The sequence below is a fragment of the Galleria mellonella genome, unplaced genomic scaffold (genome assembly GCF_026898425.1).
Source record: "Galleria mellonella isolate WM207_F2 unplaced genomic scaffold, CSIRO_AGI_GalMel_v1 utg33, whole genome shotgun sequence".
In the NCBI taxonomy this organism is placed as follows: domain Eukaryota; kingdom Metazoa; phylum Arthropoda; class Insecta; order Lepidoptera; family Pyralidae; genus Galleria; species Galleria mellonella.
In genome coordinates, this window is record NW_026442079.1 from 6,991,393 (window position 1) to 7,007,492 (window position 16,100).

Here is a 16,100-nt window from a genome sequence, read left to right on the forward strand (position 1 = left end):
CAAGATTAAACATACATCGGTTTCATGTACACCGTTTATTTTCAATTATATTAAAAAAAAGTTAATAACAATGGTTGGATGGATTAATATTTATTACTCTTTCAAGCAAAACCTACTGAACGGATTTTAATAAAACTTTACAGTATTATGATTTATGGTGTTAGAATATTACGTAGACTATAATAAACTAAGATGTTATATAAATTGGCCGAAGTATTATTTGGCCTAAAACTTTTAAGTAGGTAAATCGACAAAAATCCTGCCATCTAAGAGATATTATTATATAGATAGATTTAACATTACACTTACAATGCGCGTTTATATTAACTCTTATCCAAATAAAAATATTTATTAAAAAATCATTTAAAATACATTATCCTTGTCTTTTACAGTTAGGAATTTGGATGAATGTTTTAAAAGTTACAACGACGAGAATATCTTTAGTATAACGCGTGTGAGTGAGGTTCGTGGCACTTGTTGTCAAATTAAATTTAAATTTAATGCTTTCAAGAAATGAAGAAGTAATTATACTCGTAGTTAGGCTGCTTTTTATCAAAATCTACGCAAACGAAGTCCTAGTCTTAAACTAGTTTTATTATATTAATAATTGTGAAACTTGCATTACGTGTGACGGGTATCTAATTATTTTTTTATGCAACTTAAAATAGCAAACAAGCTGATGGACCACCTGATGGTTTACCACTTTTGTGCGGTATCCCTCTGGTACAATAAATTAATAATAATCTAATTTGTTTTTGTTTAATGCTACTTAGATGTATATATATATTTGCAATATTCCTTATTTATTTCCTAAATGAGAGATATATAAGCAACCATTTTAAATAAACAATTGTGCGGTTTTTCTGTTTGTATATTTAATCTATTTTTAATTATTATTATTTCAACTGTTAACTGTCCACTATTGAACATAAGCCTTCCGCCGGGACACACACGGCGAATTTCATATTAGTAATTAATTACGAATTAATATATCTCATAAATCTGTTAATAGACTATTCGCTTTAGGAGTCACAACAAACTTTAAACTTATAGAATGGAAGCTTAACTATAATTTCACACTTATTTTTTTTTAATGAATGAAGATGGAATGGTAACTCTGCCTGCACCATCGGTATACACAGGCGGGGCACCAGTGAAGGGTGACAAATGAGGGTGAAGGCAGGTCAGTTGGCCCATAGTAACCAATTGAACAACAATGAACCATTATGGTTTCCAGGGGGAACCGCGTGGAGGTCGACCTGATGGGGTGTATTGCTAGCAATGGGGCTGTTAAATCTTATCACTAAAAATCCCTTTCCCCCCTTTTCACGCTTATTGCTGCTTCTGATAAAAGCAGTACATAGTAATTTTTATTACCTATGATGTTTTCCACATCTTTAAGTGGCAAATTAATACTGTTCATCAAGTACGCTATATCTGTTTAATATTTCGAATAGTTAAAAACTAAAATGTAGGAAAAAATGAAATAAATAAATAAAATAAGAATCAAGGACAAGGAGACACGTAAGTGGACAGAACTCATGCCATCTGTTGTCAAATTTTGTAAATACCTAGTATTTGAATTGTCAAACTTCAATAATCATTTATCTATACCACAAGAGATGGCGCTGTATGTATATGAAGTACAGTTTTAGCTTCTATCTATGAAAGAAAAGTAAATGAAACAGGAGTGCTTTCTAGCCTGGGTCAAAGCTGTGGTGTCACGAGAGCCTAACACCAGTGCCCTTAAAAAGAAGTACAACTTTACCTCTAGGTCCTTCAAAAGAGTTATAGCCACAGCGAAGTCAGTCATATTAGTAGAATTAGCAGGAGATTGGCTAGTTTGCTTTCGGGATCTCGAGCTTTCTGGTCCTTATCAAAGCTCCGCAGGGGGATTTCTGTAAGTCATCTTTTCCACCATTGCGCAAGAAGGATAACTCATTAGCTGTGAACGCCAAAGAAAAGGCCGATTTCCTTGGATTCCTATTTGCATCTAACTTGATGTTGGATGACGGGGAGAAACCATCTTTAAAAGTTGTATGCCTGAAATTAACGCATATTCAGTACGAAGAGTACTTCTCTCCCTCAAAATCCACAGGTCAAGTGGGCCCGATGGTATTCCTCCAATTGTGCGGTTCTTATGCGTCTTTTTCGGTTCTGTTACTCATCAGGTATATATAGTCCCAAAATTTTGGAAGACTGCTCTGGTGCATCTTCGTCCCTAAAAAGGCACGTTATTATAAAAATGGATGAAACAAGAGATGTGTATAATAATAATTCTCTCTGCCTACTCGTTTCGGTAATATCCACTATGAATCGTATTTGTCTGGATTATGTCGACATACCAAACGGTAGGTACTAAGACACTCGACTAAATAAAATATTCTTAACAGACGACTGATCTATTGACAAGTTGTATAATATTCAATTTAAGTCTATAAAAATTAAGAATCACAACGGAGTTATAGTCTTTGTGACTTAGTGAATAGGAGCTGTATTGATCATGTTGATTAAGAATAACAATTTGTAAGTATAATAAATAATTTTGATATATTTTATCTTCATTATTAATACAACCTATCTATCCTTCACTGCTGGACATAGATTTTCCTCTTTTCGCCACTAAATACGATCCTTCATCGCTAAGCATCCATCCATAAACATCCTGCACTACTTTCGAAATTGTTGCTCCACTACGCGATGGGTCACCCCACATTTTGCTTCCCAGCTATTGGAACCTATCTTTCACAACATCTTTCTTTCATAGCTGGTGTGGAGGAGAAGCCTGATACTATTTCAGCTTGATAGTTCTTCGGACCATGTCGGTACTTTCTAATAGTACTTCTATGTTCCGGATGCCGGCATGCAAAGAAACTCGGAACAAAACCCTTCCTTTTACCTCGCTAAATGATAAACGATATACTTCTACTACGATAATAATAACAATATAAACATCGTTTTCCATCCCACATAATAGATGTATAACATTTTTTATAGCAATTGTTTAAGCTGTTAAAGCACTATGAGGTAATAAACAAATAAACAAACTCGCTTTCACATTCATAATATCAGTAAGTATTTATTTGTTTGTGTAACTAATAATTGTGTTGTTGAGAAGCTAACTATCTCTTAGCTTAATATCTATTAATGTCATTAAGCGATTCAACGAACAGGCAATTGTTACAACATTGTTTATCTTGGAAGTAATTAGTCTTCCACTAATACATATGGATTGCGTAGAACGGAGAAGCTAATTAAGTAAATCGAAATGTTGCCAAACCATCGATTTATTTAATAATTATAGGTATACTTTATGGAAAGCGCATAAAGTTTAATATAACGTAATGCTTTCCAAGTAGATAGGTACGCCAGGACACGTCGTGGTATTTCATTAGTTCGTTCAACCTCGATATTGCATCTAATTAATTTAATTGAAAGCCTATTTAGTTAGTTACTGGTAACATAATTTTTTAAGAAATTAATTAAATTATCATTTTAAAAACATAAACAGACCTAGTTAGTACATAAAGACTGGCTAGTGTAAGCTCACCACTTCCAAACGGCTACATTTACTCAGCTAATTCTTTTATTTTATATTTGTAATTGCCAATAAAAGATAAGGTACCTAGAAAAGAAAAGTAAACAATTAAAAATATCTATGTATTTATATAGCTGTGTGGTCCCAACAAAGAATAGGCCACTCCTTTCTTTCCCGAGGGTGTCGTAAGTGGCTGGACTAGGCAAATTTAATGATCAAAGAAGAGCCAACAGCGTCCCTCTTTAAACATCACCAAAGTTTAACTGCGGTTGCCAATCCGCCTAGCAAGCATGGCAACCACTAGTAGTAGTCCCCCCCCCCCCATAAGGGAGGCCAATGTTCAGCAGTGGACAGTTGATACAGTGATGATGTACTCGTTGTCTGAAGAAAAGATTTGAATCCATTTTCATCCGTACACCTGTGCAAAGCAAATTTTTAATTTACATTTTTATATTGATGTAGATGATGCCAAAAAGACAAAATATTAACATAATAATCACATATCTAGGCACCCACTGTTTTTCTTTAATAGATAATAATGAAATGGTACCCTGCCTACGCTATTAGTATACGCAGATGAGCACTACCAGAGATGATAGATTCGGATGAAACAAGTCAGTTGACCCATTCCACCTATCATGAATTCATAAAGAATAAATAAACCACATCTTGGTTTGATATGATGACCCCATTATTAGTAATCCCTTCTCCCCCCAGTTATCCACTGTTCTTCTTGCTAATGTATATTGCTTTAAATAATATTTTTAGTGTGATTCATTGATAGTGTAGTTTTATACAGCAAAATTTCTATAATAATATTATTTGTATACCTATAATTATTGTCATAGGACTTTTTATACTCCTTAAGTAGTTTATTCATAACTCAACATATACCAACTTCAAAGGATAAGTATCTAAATTTATAAGATATATTAGTCAAAAAATTAATGTGAGACAATACCCTTGTCATACTATCAATTTAAAAAATAATAATGATTAAATATTAATTCATAATAGGCCACGTTATCGCAAATTTTTAAATATTTTCAAAAACAAAAAAAATGGTTCTAATAAAAAAAATCCTATAATTTTTTTGCTAAGAGTATATTTGTATTATGCTGTTAAAATAACTTGAGGCATCTTAAAAATGAAATTATACAAAATTAATTATTTTTTTGTTTAAAAGAATTTTTTCATTTAAAAGACCTGGTCAATATCGTAATTTATTTTTAAAAGCAAAATTTTAATTATTTAAAATTTTAATTTACGAGTAACCTATCACTTTAAATAACAGAATATAAATGTATAAGGGAAATAACCTCAGAACCAATTTAAATCAATTAAAATATGATGTTCTCATCAAATTATTATGTATCAGTGCTCCGATGTGACAAAATGAAAATAGTAATTAATATTTCTTGGCGGCTAACCAAATTTATGGTATTTTATGCAATATTTTTGTTATGTTGTTAAAATATTGTGTTTAAATTATTACATCATTACAGCTAAATAGGTATGATTATATATAGGTGTAGATAACTGTTTAATGAGATGAATTGACCCATAGATGTAGTGACGAATTCACCGAGGATTAACTACAATTATTCCTAGAGAGGACCACGTATATGTCAACTAGACACTACGGCACCAATGCTTACAATCCCCCCCCCCCTTCTCTATACCATTCCCACCCTGTCACCGGCTTTCGGCTAATGGTAATACCTACTTAACCTTTTAACAACCCATACTAGATGGAGTGAGGGTCTCAGGATAAGTAAGTTGCAAACAGATGTCTCTTGATCATTTCTTTTCTATAGTTCCGTAACAGAAATTTTTATTCACACTAATAATATAAATCATCTGTAGGAATACCACATTCACTTTTCGTATATTTTTTATTTTGTTTTATACGTCAGATAGAAATATATAATAAAAAAATATACCTTTTATATTTTGTTATCACCAATATTCACAAATGTCAACCAAATTCCATTACTATCGTATAATTATTTGTCAGCAAGTTATTTAGTTAATAAATACAAAAAGAGTCAAATAATATATATTTATATGCTATTTACAAAAGAAACAGAAATTTCTGAACTACTTTATAAAATAATTTTAGTTGGGGTCCTAAACAATAATGACATAAATGTAAATATACCGCTATGAAATAACTTTCTCAACGAATAATATATCACAAGCTTAATTAGCTTAAATCTTATTCCCATAATTAATTATACATACTCACTATTGTAATCCCTTTAAGGATAGTCAGGGATACCACGATGATTTTTGTTTTTATAGTGAATGTGCGTATCACTTGCCTCGCCTACATTTTCACCGAACATATTTGAAGAGGATCATCTCTCAGATTAATTAGCCACAAGTCCACAATAAATCGATCATTAATATTAATTAACTATTTAGTAACGCTAAACAGTTCATTAATATTATAATCGAGATAAGTTGCCTTCAGTCCAAATTATCTACTCCTATAGGTACACTAAAAGCGTTTTATATTTTTGTTTAATGCAACATATAATGATATATAGAATCCCTGACGAAAACCGTCGGCCATAAATATGAACAGTGAAAATCACAGAATGTACTGTGACGTCTATAGCGTCCTTAATACTATGCCTCCGTACCGAATGGTTTCATTACTATATCTAACACTTCAAACCGAAATACAGTCATACAAGCACAGATGCTTCGCAACAAAAACACTAGAGAAGCAGACGAGGTACCTGCCCAAGAATACCAAGTTTTACTTTATGAAATTGTACTAAGGAAAATATATTAAAAATAATTAATTAGCTAAGAATAATATTTTCTACTTCAACATTTTAGTAATTTATCATACCTTGCCTACTTACAATTATTATTAACACAAAATTTCTGACAAATTCAATACTCTATCTATCTATTTTACATTTAATGTACAAATAAAATATATTACATAATTAGAAACTACCCATTACTGATCTGCTAGAAAATATATAGAAAATAAGTTGTTCCAAAACGTAAAATGGAATAGCCCTAGGCTGTTCCATTTTACGTTTTTACGTTTACTTCGTTTTAGTTTCGTGTCGTGTAAGAATAGAAGGTATATCATGTTAGATACTAGAAAGTGTATCAGTTCTACTAGGAAGTATATCGAAATTATGTTGTTCAAAAATAAACCGTGTTCTAAGGTTGTTAGAGCTATTAAAAGATGATCAAATTCCATAATCCGCACCGTCAACGGTCCCAGATACAAGGTCGGCTCATGACTAATTGGGGCGGACGTTTCGTAAATCGACCGAGGGATTACACAGGGTGAGCACGCAAATTAATTTTATTTTTAACGAATTTCTAAATATCTTTTTGTATTTATATTTATTTAAATTATATATGTATATTAAAAACATAGTACCTATATGTGTACACATTATAAAAAAAGGACATTGCAACTGAACAAGGTTAATTAAGAATTATTTTCTAGAATTATCCCTAACATTCACTAAGTTTGGACAATTTTAGATAATTTTAATAACAGTTTCACTATGCCTACATTGAAATTTCATTCTTCTATTTCTAAATGAGGAATTTAGAGATACAATTAGAAAAATGAATTCTAAAATTAAGCCATAGTACTGTAACAAATAATAATTTGCTAAGATTCTTATATATTTAATATTATAAACAATAAATTTGTTTGTTTGTTTATAATGGATAAACTCAAATACAACTCAACCAATTTGTAGAATTCTTTCATCTATAGAAAGCTACATGATTAGCGAGTAATATAGGCTATATATTATTTTAGAAAATTTCATTTGCCTGTGTATAGCCGGGCCGAATAACTAGTAAATAATTTAGGCTTATGTTCCATAAAAAACATCAGCTTTAGTCATGATAAAATTAGTTATTTTATTGTAAATTATATTTCTTTTTAAGTTTTCATAAAAATAATCTGATAGATGATAATATATCCTTTCAGATATTTTTTTTTTATGTCGATTTATAACTGTATACGATATGTAACTAACATAAAAAAATACAATAAGCAGTAAAAATTAATCCCTTTTCGAGGTAGGTATAGAAAGCCCTATAAAATTTATATATATATATATATAAAAATTTATAGATATCTCTTGCTTGTGCACTTTCTTAACTCGCCTTAAGTATACACACGAGTTCCGGAGACTTAACTCAGTATATAACATTAGCATTATTATTAAAATTATATTCCTATATATTATTAGGTATATATAATTATTAAGAGATTAAAAAATTCCAAAAAGTGTGGAAAAACTGAATATTGATTGTAGATTCCCCTTTCGCGTTGTATATTTAATGTATTTGTGTTGTATTCCTTCATGGTTTAAATCTTTTATCAAAATTATAAAATATTAAATAAAATAAAATAATAATTTTTATTTTATTTTATTTAATACTTTATTGTACACATTAGTTATAAAAATATGACAGAGGTAAACAAATGTACAAAGGCGAGCTTAATGATTTATCCCAACTACAAAGATCATCATCAAGACCAGCATCTTACTACTCTTATCCAAATTATTATTTAAGGTCGGCGTAATATGTTTTTCTCTTCCGTTCTTCTCTATTCGCAGTCATTCCACATTGATTCACATTCTGGCCATATCATCTTTCACACAGTCAACCACAAAGATCAAGATTTCAAATATGGCGAAAATAAAACATTCTGTGTTCCAATTTAAACACTGCGATTATGGAAAATATTTATAACAAAACAAAATTAAATATATTGACAGCAGCATATTCACCCCATTTCATTAAATAATATATTATAATGTTACGATATTAGTACGAGTATGCTCAGCGAAGTGTGTACATGTGGTTGTTCATTATTACGCTCCCCACAACGTCAACCTTTGATTACGCCATTGGAGATTATATTTTTATACATATTTATTTGTTTTATATTATGATTGTTATTTTATAGTTTTATGCTACTTTTGCTTCTGCTTTGCTTTCATCTTTTCTGCTGTAGACAGAGACTACCTCGACATGTCATATTCGTGATACACAATTAATATTTTGGCCGTCCTATAGATTGGCATAGGTAGTAGGTCAACGAAGCGAGCTCTGATTGAAGCCAAATTATTCGTCAATACTGTATTATGGTTCGATATATTAATCACTGGCGGCGATCAGGGTGAAATAACGACAATATGGAAGAGATTTTCTCATCTCGCCATATACTACAGAATATTAACAAAAAATGTTTGTTCGCCTTTATGTTATTAATAGAAACATTATGCCCGTCCTTACTAACATTATAATTATGAAAATGGGTTTATTCGTTACCTGCTAATGCTTTTATAACATAACTAATGATCATGAAATTCTAAATGCTGTGTCTCAATATATGAAATTTTGTATCGCTTTCTTATGTAACAAAAGTGAGCAATAATAAACGTGGAAACCGCTTAAAGATATAAAGCACCACCACGTACATATTATGATATAGAAACCTAAGGTGATAGCCACCGTAGCCTATAATTTTACTGCCACATTCCTTTCTGTGATATATGACATGTCCTTCAAAAATAGCCATATAAATTGCTTTACGAGCGAAACATGAGTTGGACAAAAGTTACTTTTTATTTAATTATGTACGTAGCGAAACTCTGAATATTAAACAAGTGTAACTGTAAACTAAAGTAATTTATTATCTATAATAGTCACATAAAAATTTACTTCACAAAATGTGGATGTGTATTCATTGAAATCTAGTTTGCCGAGTGCTCCAAATAAAATTATAAGAGCCGAACTTTGTCGAGACAATTTACGACACTATAATTCGTTGGTTTAATCCTAATAATCCTAAAGTCGGTTCAAACCAGTTTGCAACTGTAATCATAAATATTCCAAAAAGTTTTGATTGAATGTGAGTGGCTGTTACGAACGGAATGCTTAAGAGTTCTGCTCTCATTTAAAACCCGAACTTGACCTATATATCAATTCATTCGAGATATTATGTCCTCTAGGCGGTTTTACCTGGATTAAGTTATCTTGAATTGGTGCTTCAAAATAATTGGTGATTATTACAATGACATCATTACGATCTTATTGATAATGACCTGAACTCAGCTTATATAACAAATCATTTAAAATATTGTGTCCTCTAACTTAATAATTAATTATTTTAAAATAGTGCATACTACAAAAAGATTGGTGATTATTACATTTCTTAAATTATATTCCATTTAAAATGGCAAACTAGCTGACAAGCCATATGATAAAAAATTACAAGCAGATTTTTTTTTAATCAACTTAGAATGGCAAACAAGCTGACGGCCCACCTGATAGAAAATGGTAACCGTCGTCTATAGACATGAGCAGTACCATGGACTTAACAGAGTATACTGTTTCGCCCATGATACCCCCCATGCGTTGCCATTCCTGAGGACTCAGGTGTTATTCCTCTGTACCCAATAAATTCACGCCATATCCCACCCTTCAAACCGAAACACAGCCATGCAAACACAACTGCTTCACGGTTGAAACACGAATGGGACAGAGATACCCAAGCAATCGACTTTTGTACAATGTCTCCCTCTGGTAGATTACCATAGACATCGCAATATATACTGTATTCCCACACCTCTGTGGATTACAATTTTATGCTTCAGAGTCTACAATTTCACTGCAATGTTCCATTCAAATTGAAAAACTGCCATGCAAACACTGCTACTTCGTAGTTGAGCCTATTGGTAAAGCAGAGAAAATTCATAACAATATGATTCGCTATCACACGTATAATATAATTCACAAGGGTGAATTTAATGCAGAATATACAATTTATGCACTGGTCACTTTGCTCAAAGAACTGACAACCGATGGCAAAGAAAAGTGCTTCAGTGAGAACAAAATGGCAAACGCAGTGTAGGACGACCCCCCATAAGATGCAGTGACGGCCTCAAATGGTTTGCTGGGAGCCAATGGATGCAGATGAGTCAAGACCGTTCCCTATGACAATCGATGAGGAAGGCTTGTGTTTAGCAATGGATAGTTAACGACTGATATGATGTACATGATATATTTTAAACAACCAGGCTCTAATAATTATAAATACTTAATTATGATTAGTCACATTGCCAATTGCAAAACATAAAAATATTATATAGGTATAATAAAAAATATAAATCATCGTCTATACAAATTTCACAAAATGTTTGTCACTTTATTGCCAAATAGTTTATGTATTGTTTTTATAGTGCTGGCACTGTTTATAGTAGTGGCCTATAGATGACAAATAAGACATACAAAATAAAACACATTGCCCTAAAAATACGACTATATCTGCATACAATAGATCTAATAATAATTTATTCTTCGGTCGGGAAAAAATTGTGACAGTTTATCAACGTAATATTCAATACCATATGATATATTATTTTTCGTTTTTCGAATATAAGCCATCTCGATCTGAGAGTTAAATAAACACTACATAATTATTATCTGAGATTAAAGAAACCTTCAAGTTGAATTCTAAGATACAAATATTTTTATATAATTTACGAATAGAATAAATTAGGAAAATAATAATTATTATATACATATTTTTGATAAAACATAAATACGTTTTTCAGGAACTTTTGAGTAAACTATATCGACAACTAACTCTAAATAAATTGTAATAGTTTTTAAATGTACATATAATACACTCAATCTGTAATAAAACAAAAAAAAGTTTTGATAATGCACAACAAAAATATAGGGAGTCTAGAAAATTGTGCTTTTATAAAAAGAATATAACCTATCCACTAATAAGTATTTTAAAATTCTTTAATAAAAAAAGGTAATAAATACAGTTCGTTTTTTGTTACTGTAATGTTATATATTATAAAATCTGTGAATATGGAAGAAATCAGTGTTACATAAAATCCAAATTGGTTATAATACGTTAAATTATAAATATGTAAGCTGCCTACGTATCAATATGTAATTACCCGTAGGGAATAAAATTATGTTTGACCCAGATACATTTTTTTTGTGCCAAGCCTTGTGCGGGACCAAAGAAATAAATTTACCTAATGCCACACCTGATACTTCAATATGCGTTACAATCTCGCAATTCTTATGGCGATACCTTTGATATTCAATATCAATAAACTGAAATATCAGGAAAATCTATAAGGTTTCGATTCAATTCAAATCCAATCCAAAAGTACTTATTTTATTTACATAAATGCATCGGTTTACCTTATAGTTGTTGATAGTAAACATGATGACCCAGTAACCCAGTGGCATATTTACACCCTTACCGTCAACATAACAGTCAAATTTTCTAAATATTAAATATAGATGTCCCATTATAAATTTCATCAAGAGCATTTTAATGGGCTGTCAAACATTGGAATGGCCTTTCCCGTGTCTTGTTTCCTTGTTTCTATTCCTATAACCTTACGTACTTCGAACGTAGCGTGAAAAATCACTTAGTTTGCCAGCACAATACGTCCAACCTTTGAGAGAAGAATAATCTTCACTTCGGTTGTTTGCATTTGTGGTTATTCCACTAAATATTATTGTATTAACGGGAGATTTTGCAATACCAACAACAACTACAATAAGTCTTTAAAACTATAAATAAAAAATTGCCTAATTTAATTACATTTTATAACATTTTTCAAAATGTAATATTTGTGATTAGACTAAATAATTGATTATTTTAATGGACAATAATAGTATATATTTGGTAACCATACCAGTTATTGATATGCGATGACAGAATACCGATAAGGGAACACAGGTTTGGACGAAATCAGAAAAAACATCGTGACAAGTTTAAGATCTCTAGGAGAATACGAAAATGTGACAATGAAAAGGCAGATCAGTTAGCCTATCGTGATGGATTCACTTGGAATAGAACACGACAGTTTCCAGGAAACCGCAAGGAGGTCGACCTAACAGGGTGTATTGCTAACAATAGGCCTACTAATCTCCATTTTTAAGAATCCATAATTCCCTCATACCGGGGGTATTATGCGTAAATTGCCGACTCTGAAAAAACATTTTTGGAGAACCCTATGCTATACAACATAATACAATAAATACAATGAGCCAACTGGCCTGTCTTTATTCTCATTTCATCCACCACTGGCGTAGCATGATATATTGTCTGCATAAATTTGAGTACCATTTCATTTGCATCCATTAAAAAACAGGGTATAAGTATTGCTAGCAGTGCCACCTATTGACAATTGGTAATTAGATATGGAAGTTTATATATATATACATGTTTATGATTAGGTACATATATGTATATAATGTAAGTATCGATACTGTTAGTCACCTATTTACCTGTCAAATTCCACTCACTAGCCAATTAGCTAATAATATACTTCTTTCACAACGCGGATGTGTCCATTTTATTTTTATTTATTCATTTTTATTGGATGCTACTAGCACTTACGTATTTATTACTTGATGACGGATTTATTACTTATTAAATTAGATTTGGCTTACACATTAATTGGTGACAGATCCGCTAAATAGATGTCATGAAAAAGATTTTTAACATATTTATTGATAAATGTATTGTCATTGATTACCTATACCTATTTTAAAAACAAACAAAAACAATGCGATGATAGTTAAAGAGGTAAACGAGCAGGCGGCCCACCTGATAGAAAGCGGCTACCGTCACCCGTGAATACCTGCAATACGAGAGGAGTTGTTAGTGTGTTATTATTTACTAGCTTTCAACTGCTTTTTATTTCTTAATGGCCATTTTATATAAAATAATGTAGCAATATATAAGTCTATTGAATATGCTCCGTACCTATTGTCTGTTTAACTTAAATCGACAATAGTTTACTGAATTTTGAATTAATTTCGTGTTTCTTTAAATATAAATACATAGATAAAATAATCTTCTATTAAATAAATGTTATCATACAAATACAAAATTAAACACACTGCGCATTTGTTCAAGATATTGGATATGATTACATAATAGCTAATATAAATATATAGTACTAAAATAAATAAACAAAGACTTTTTAAGTTGTTATTAATCTAATAAATTTTACACAAGAAAATCTGGCTGTTTTCCATAATATTCCTGTCTGACATATCCATCACCAACGTAAATTTATCATTTTCAGTTCACTTTCTTTGCTATTTGGCATTTATTACAATTAACTGTTGAAATACATTATAAATACACGCAGTCTTTTATGAAAAAGTAGTGGGACTCTGACACTAACCTGTCTCAGACATTCGAGACCAGGTAAAATTCTTACATGCACCTGGCCAATTATTTTCCTAGTCTATAATGTAATACTTTTGTAGTTCTAATCACAATCAAACTCATATATCTACATAAACTTTTCTATATCGCTAAGATATCAAAGAAGCATACGGCTCACCTGATAGGAAACTCATATAGTTACCGTAGCATATACATATTTGTAGTGCCAAGAGTACTGAGCATGCGTTTTCAATCCTGAGAAAACCTCTTTACCCCTTTTCTGAAAAATCCCATGCTAAGTAGTTTCTAAAAATTGATGAAAATATACTCCACCTAAGTTGCTTTCTAGGTAGACAAAACTGAAAACCTATCCTTAAATACGAATTAAAAAATGTACACTTTTAAGTTGGCATTCCCTCAGAATGACGAAAGCAATATTTGGCACACCATTTAAAAACGGCGAGGAATTTGTTCATGCACGGCCGCTGTATTGACAGAAAATCATTGGCAGCCCATCTTAGAAAGAGTGCTAGCGCTTGCGACAGCCAGGTGGGGTCGAAGGGAGATAATTTGGGAGGCTGCGTCCGCGGTCAGGGCACGGTGCTCACAGTCGTACACGAACGATCATCCGATCCACACATCTCCAAACCCAGTTAGGTCTGTGAAATAGTGAACGTGTTTTATAGATAGTGATAGTTTAGTGTCTAAACAAATCATGTTGGTTGTGTCTCCAACTTAGAAAAGTGATTTTGTGTAATAATTCTCAGTGGTTTTTGATCCCAGAATACCCCCGTGCAAAATGTGGGATGACGTCGAAGAGGAAACTCCAGCGCAGCCCGAACCTGCCCCCGAGGCACCGCCAGCCGAAGACCCCGCTCCCGCTGCCCCCAAACCCGAAGTGGCGGAACCTCCGGCGCCAGAGAACATCGTCACGGGAACAGAACCTAGGAAACTTGTATTCAAACACTGGATTAGGTTAGTCTATTTCTTTTTAAAATGGTTCAATGTAACGGCCTACACAACTGTACCCACGCCAGTATTCTGAAAGTAAAAATACTTATATCTCATGAAGTCTGCAGCTGCCGTGAAAATCTGTTTTCTAAGTGTGACTAATTATCTATTTCAGGCCAAAATTCCTTCAATACTCTTACCTGTACGACTATCAGAAAAATTACTATGATCAACTTATCAACTACCTGGACAGACGAAATAAAGGATTGCCAGTAGAAAAACCACGAGCGCAGACATGGGGCGAGCGTGCTCTTAGAACCTATCTGTCGAAGAGCTCAAGTTATAGCTCGAGGTGCTTAAACAAGGACACCACGCTTCTCCATCACATCTCTACAGGCGCGCGGTTCCACCGTTATCACAGCAAGTCCCTTATCTCGAGGAAGTATTCCAGACTCGGATTTAACACTGTATCTATCTAGCTTCGCTCTAACACCCACGCTTTACATGGCTATGCGGACACCAATCCGGTTGGTTGTGTGACCTTAATTGTCAATTTTACAGGATTACGTTGGTGTAAAGCAGCAATCACAGATAATCATATACTGCCTTAGAGTGACCACAGTCTGATCGGAAGCCGTCCGCATTCCTATAAATATGTCTGTCTTGATTGGGTAAGACAATAAATGTTTAAGTTTACACCTGGTTTTATTTTTCTCATAGCTAGTGTGAAGTGAATTGTATTCTGTCTATAAGAAACATACATACCTTTAAGAAAATATATAATATATATAGTAATTTAAATTTGCAGTATTGATAATAGCAATGCGAAGCGAGAGTTATACAGACGCGTTGCGAAGCGATGTTGGCAATGTATTCAAATAAATAATTTTCCAGAAATTGTAGCGAGCTATATGTAAAAATACCTTAAACATTTTTATAGATAATTAAATTAGTTTTGTAGATCTAAAGTGAAAAGTTGATACAGTTCAAAGAAATATAATTATTATTTCTATTAATAGAACGCTGTTATTTACAACACATATTTGCGCTCATAATTCGTGAATAATTATTTAATGATAGCTAGTCATTTTATATTTAATAGGAATATATTTTTATCAAAGATCATCTTCCTGATGTATTGCTATCATGAGAATTCTGAAATAAGGTGAATATTATCACCGGTTAATCAAACTCGCTCGCTAAACATAACTTAATTAAGGGCGCAATTTATATACAAAAAAAAATTCAATCATCAAAAATGTGTGTGGGTTGTACACGGAAGTAAAACGATTTGAGAAAGAAACATTGAAATCGTTTCATAATGTGGAAGATGTCGTGTACTACATGTCTTGTGTGATGTCTTTATAGTTACATGTGTGTATG

The 16,100-nt window shown here is 32.1% G+C and overlaps 1 protein-coding gene across 2 annotated transcripts; it reads left to right on the forward strand.

The window, feature by feature from the left end:
• Window positions 1-14,261: 14,261 nt before the first annotated feature.
• On the forward strand, window positions 14,262-15,413 carry LOC113520876 (flightin). Of its 2 annotated transcripts, XM_052896660.1 has the most exons (4): window positions 14,262-14,423; window positions 14,550-14,741; window positions 14,893-15,154; window positions 15,277-15,413. In XM_052896660.1, the coding sequence occupies exons 2-4, from the start codon at window positions 14,566-14,568 to the stop codon at window positions 15,292-15,294; spliced, it is 456 nt and encodes a 151-aa protein (XP_052752620.1). In that variant the 5' UTR covers window positions 14,262-14,423; window positions 14,550-14,565; the 3' UTR covers window positions 15,295-15,413. The 2 variants fall into 2 exon arrangements, with proteins under 2 accessions (XP_052752620.1, XP_026762097.1); XM_026906296.3 differs by having other exon boundaries at window positions 14,893-15,413.
• The last annotated feature ends 687 nt before the right edge of the window (window positions 15,414-16,100 follow it).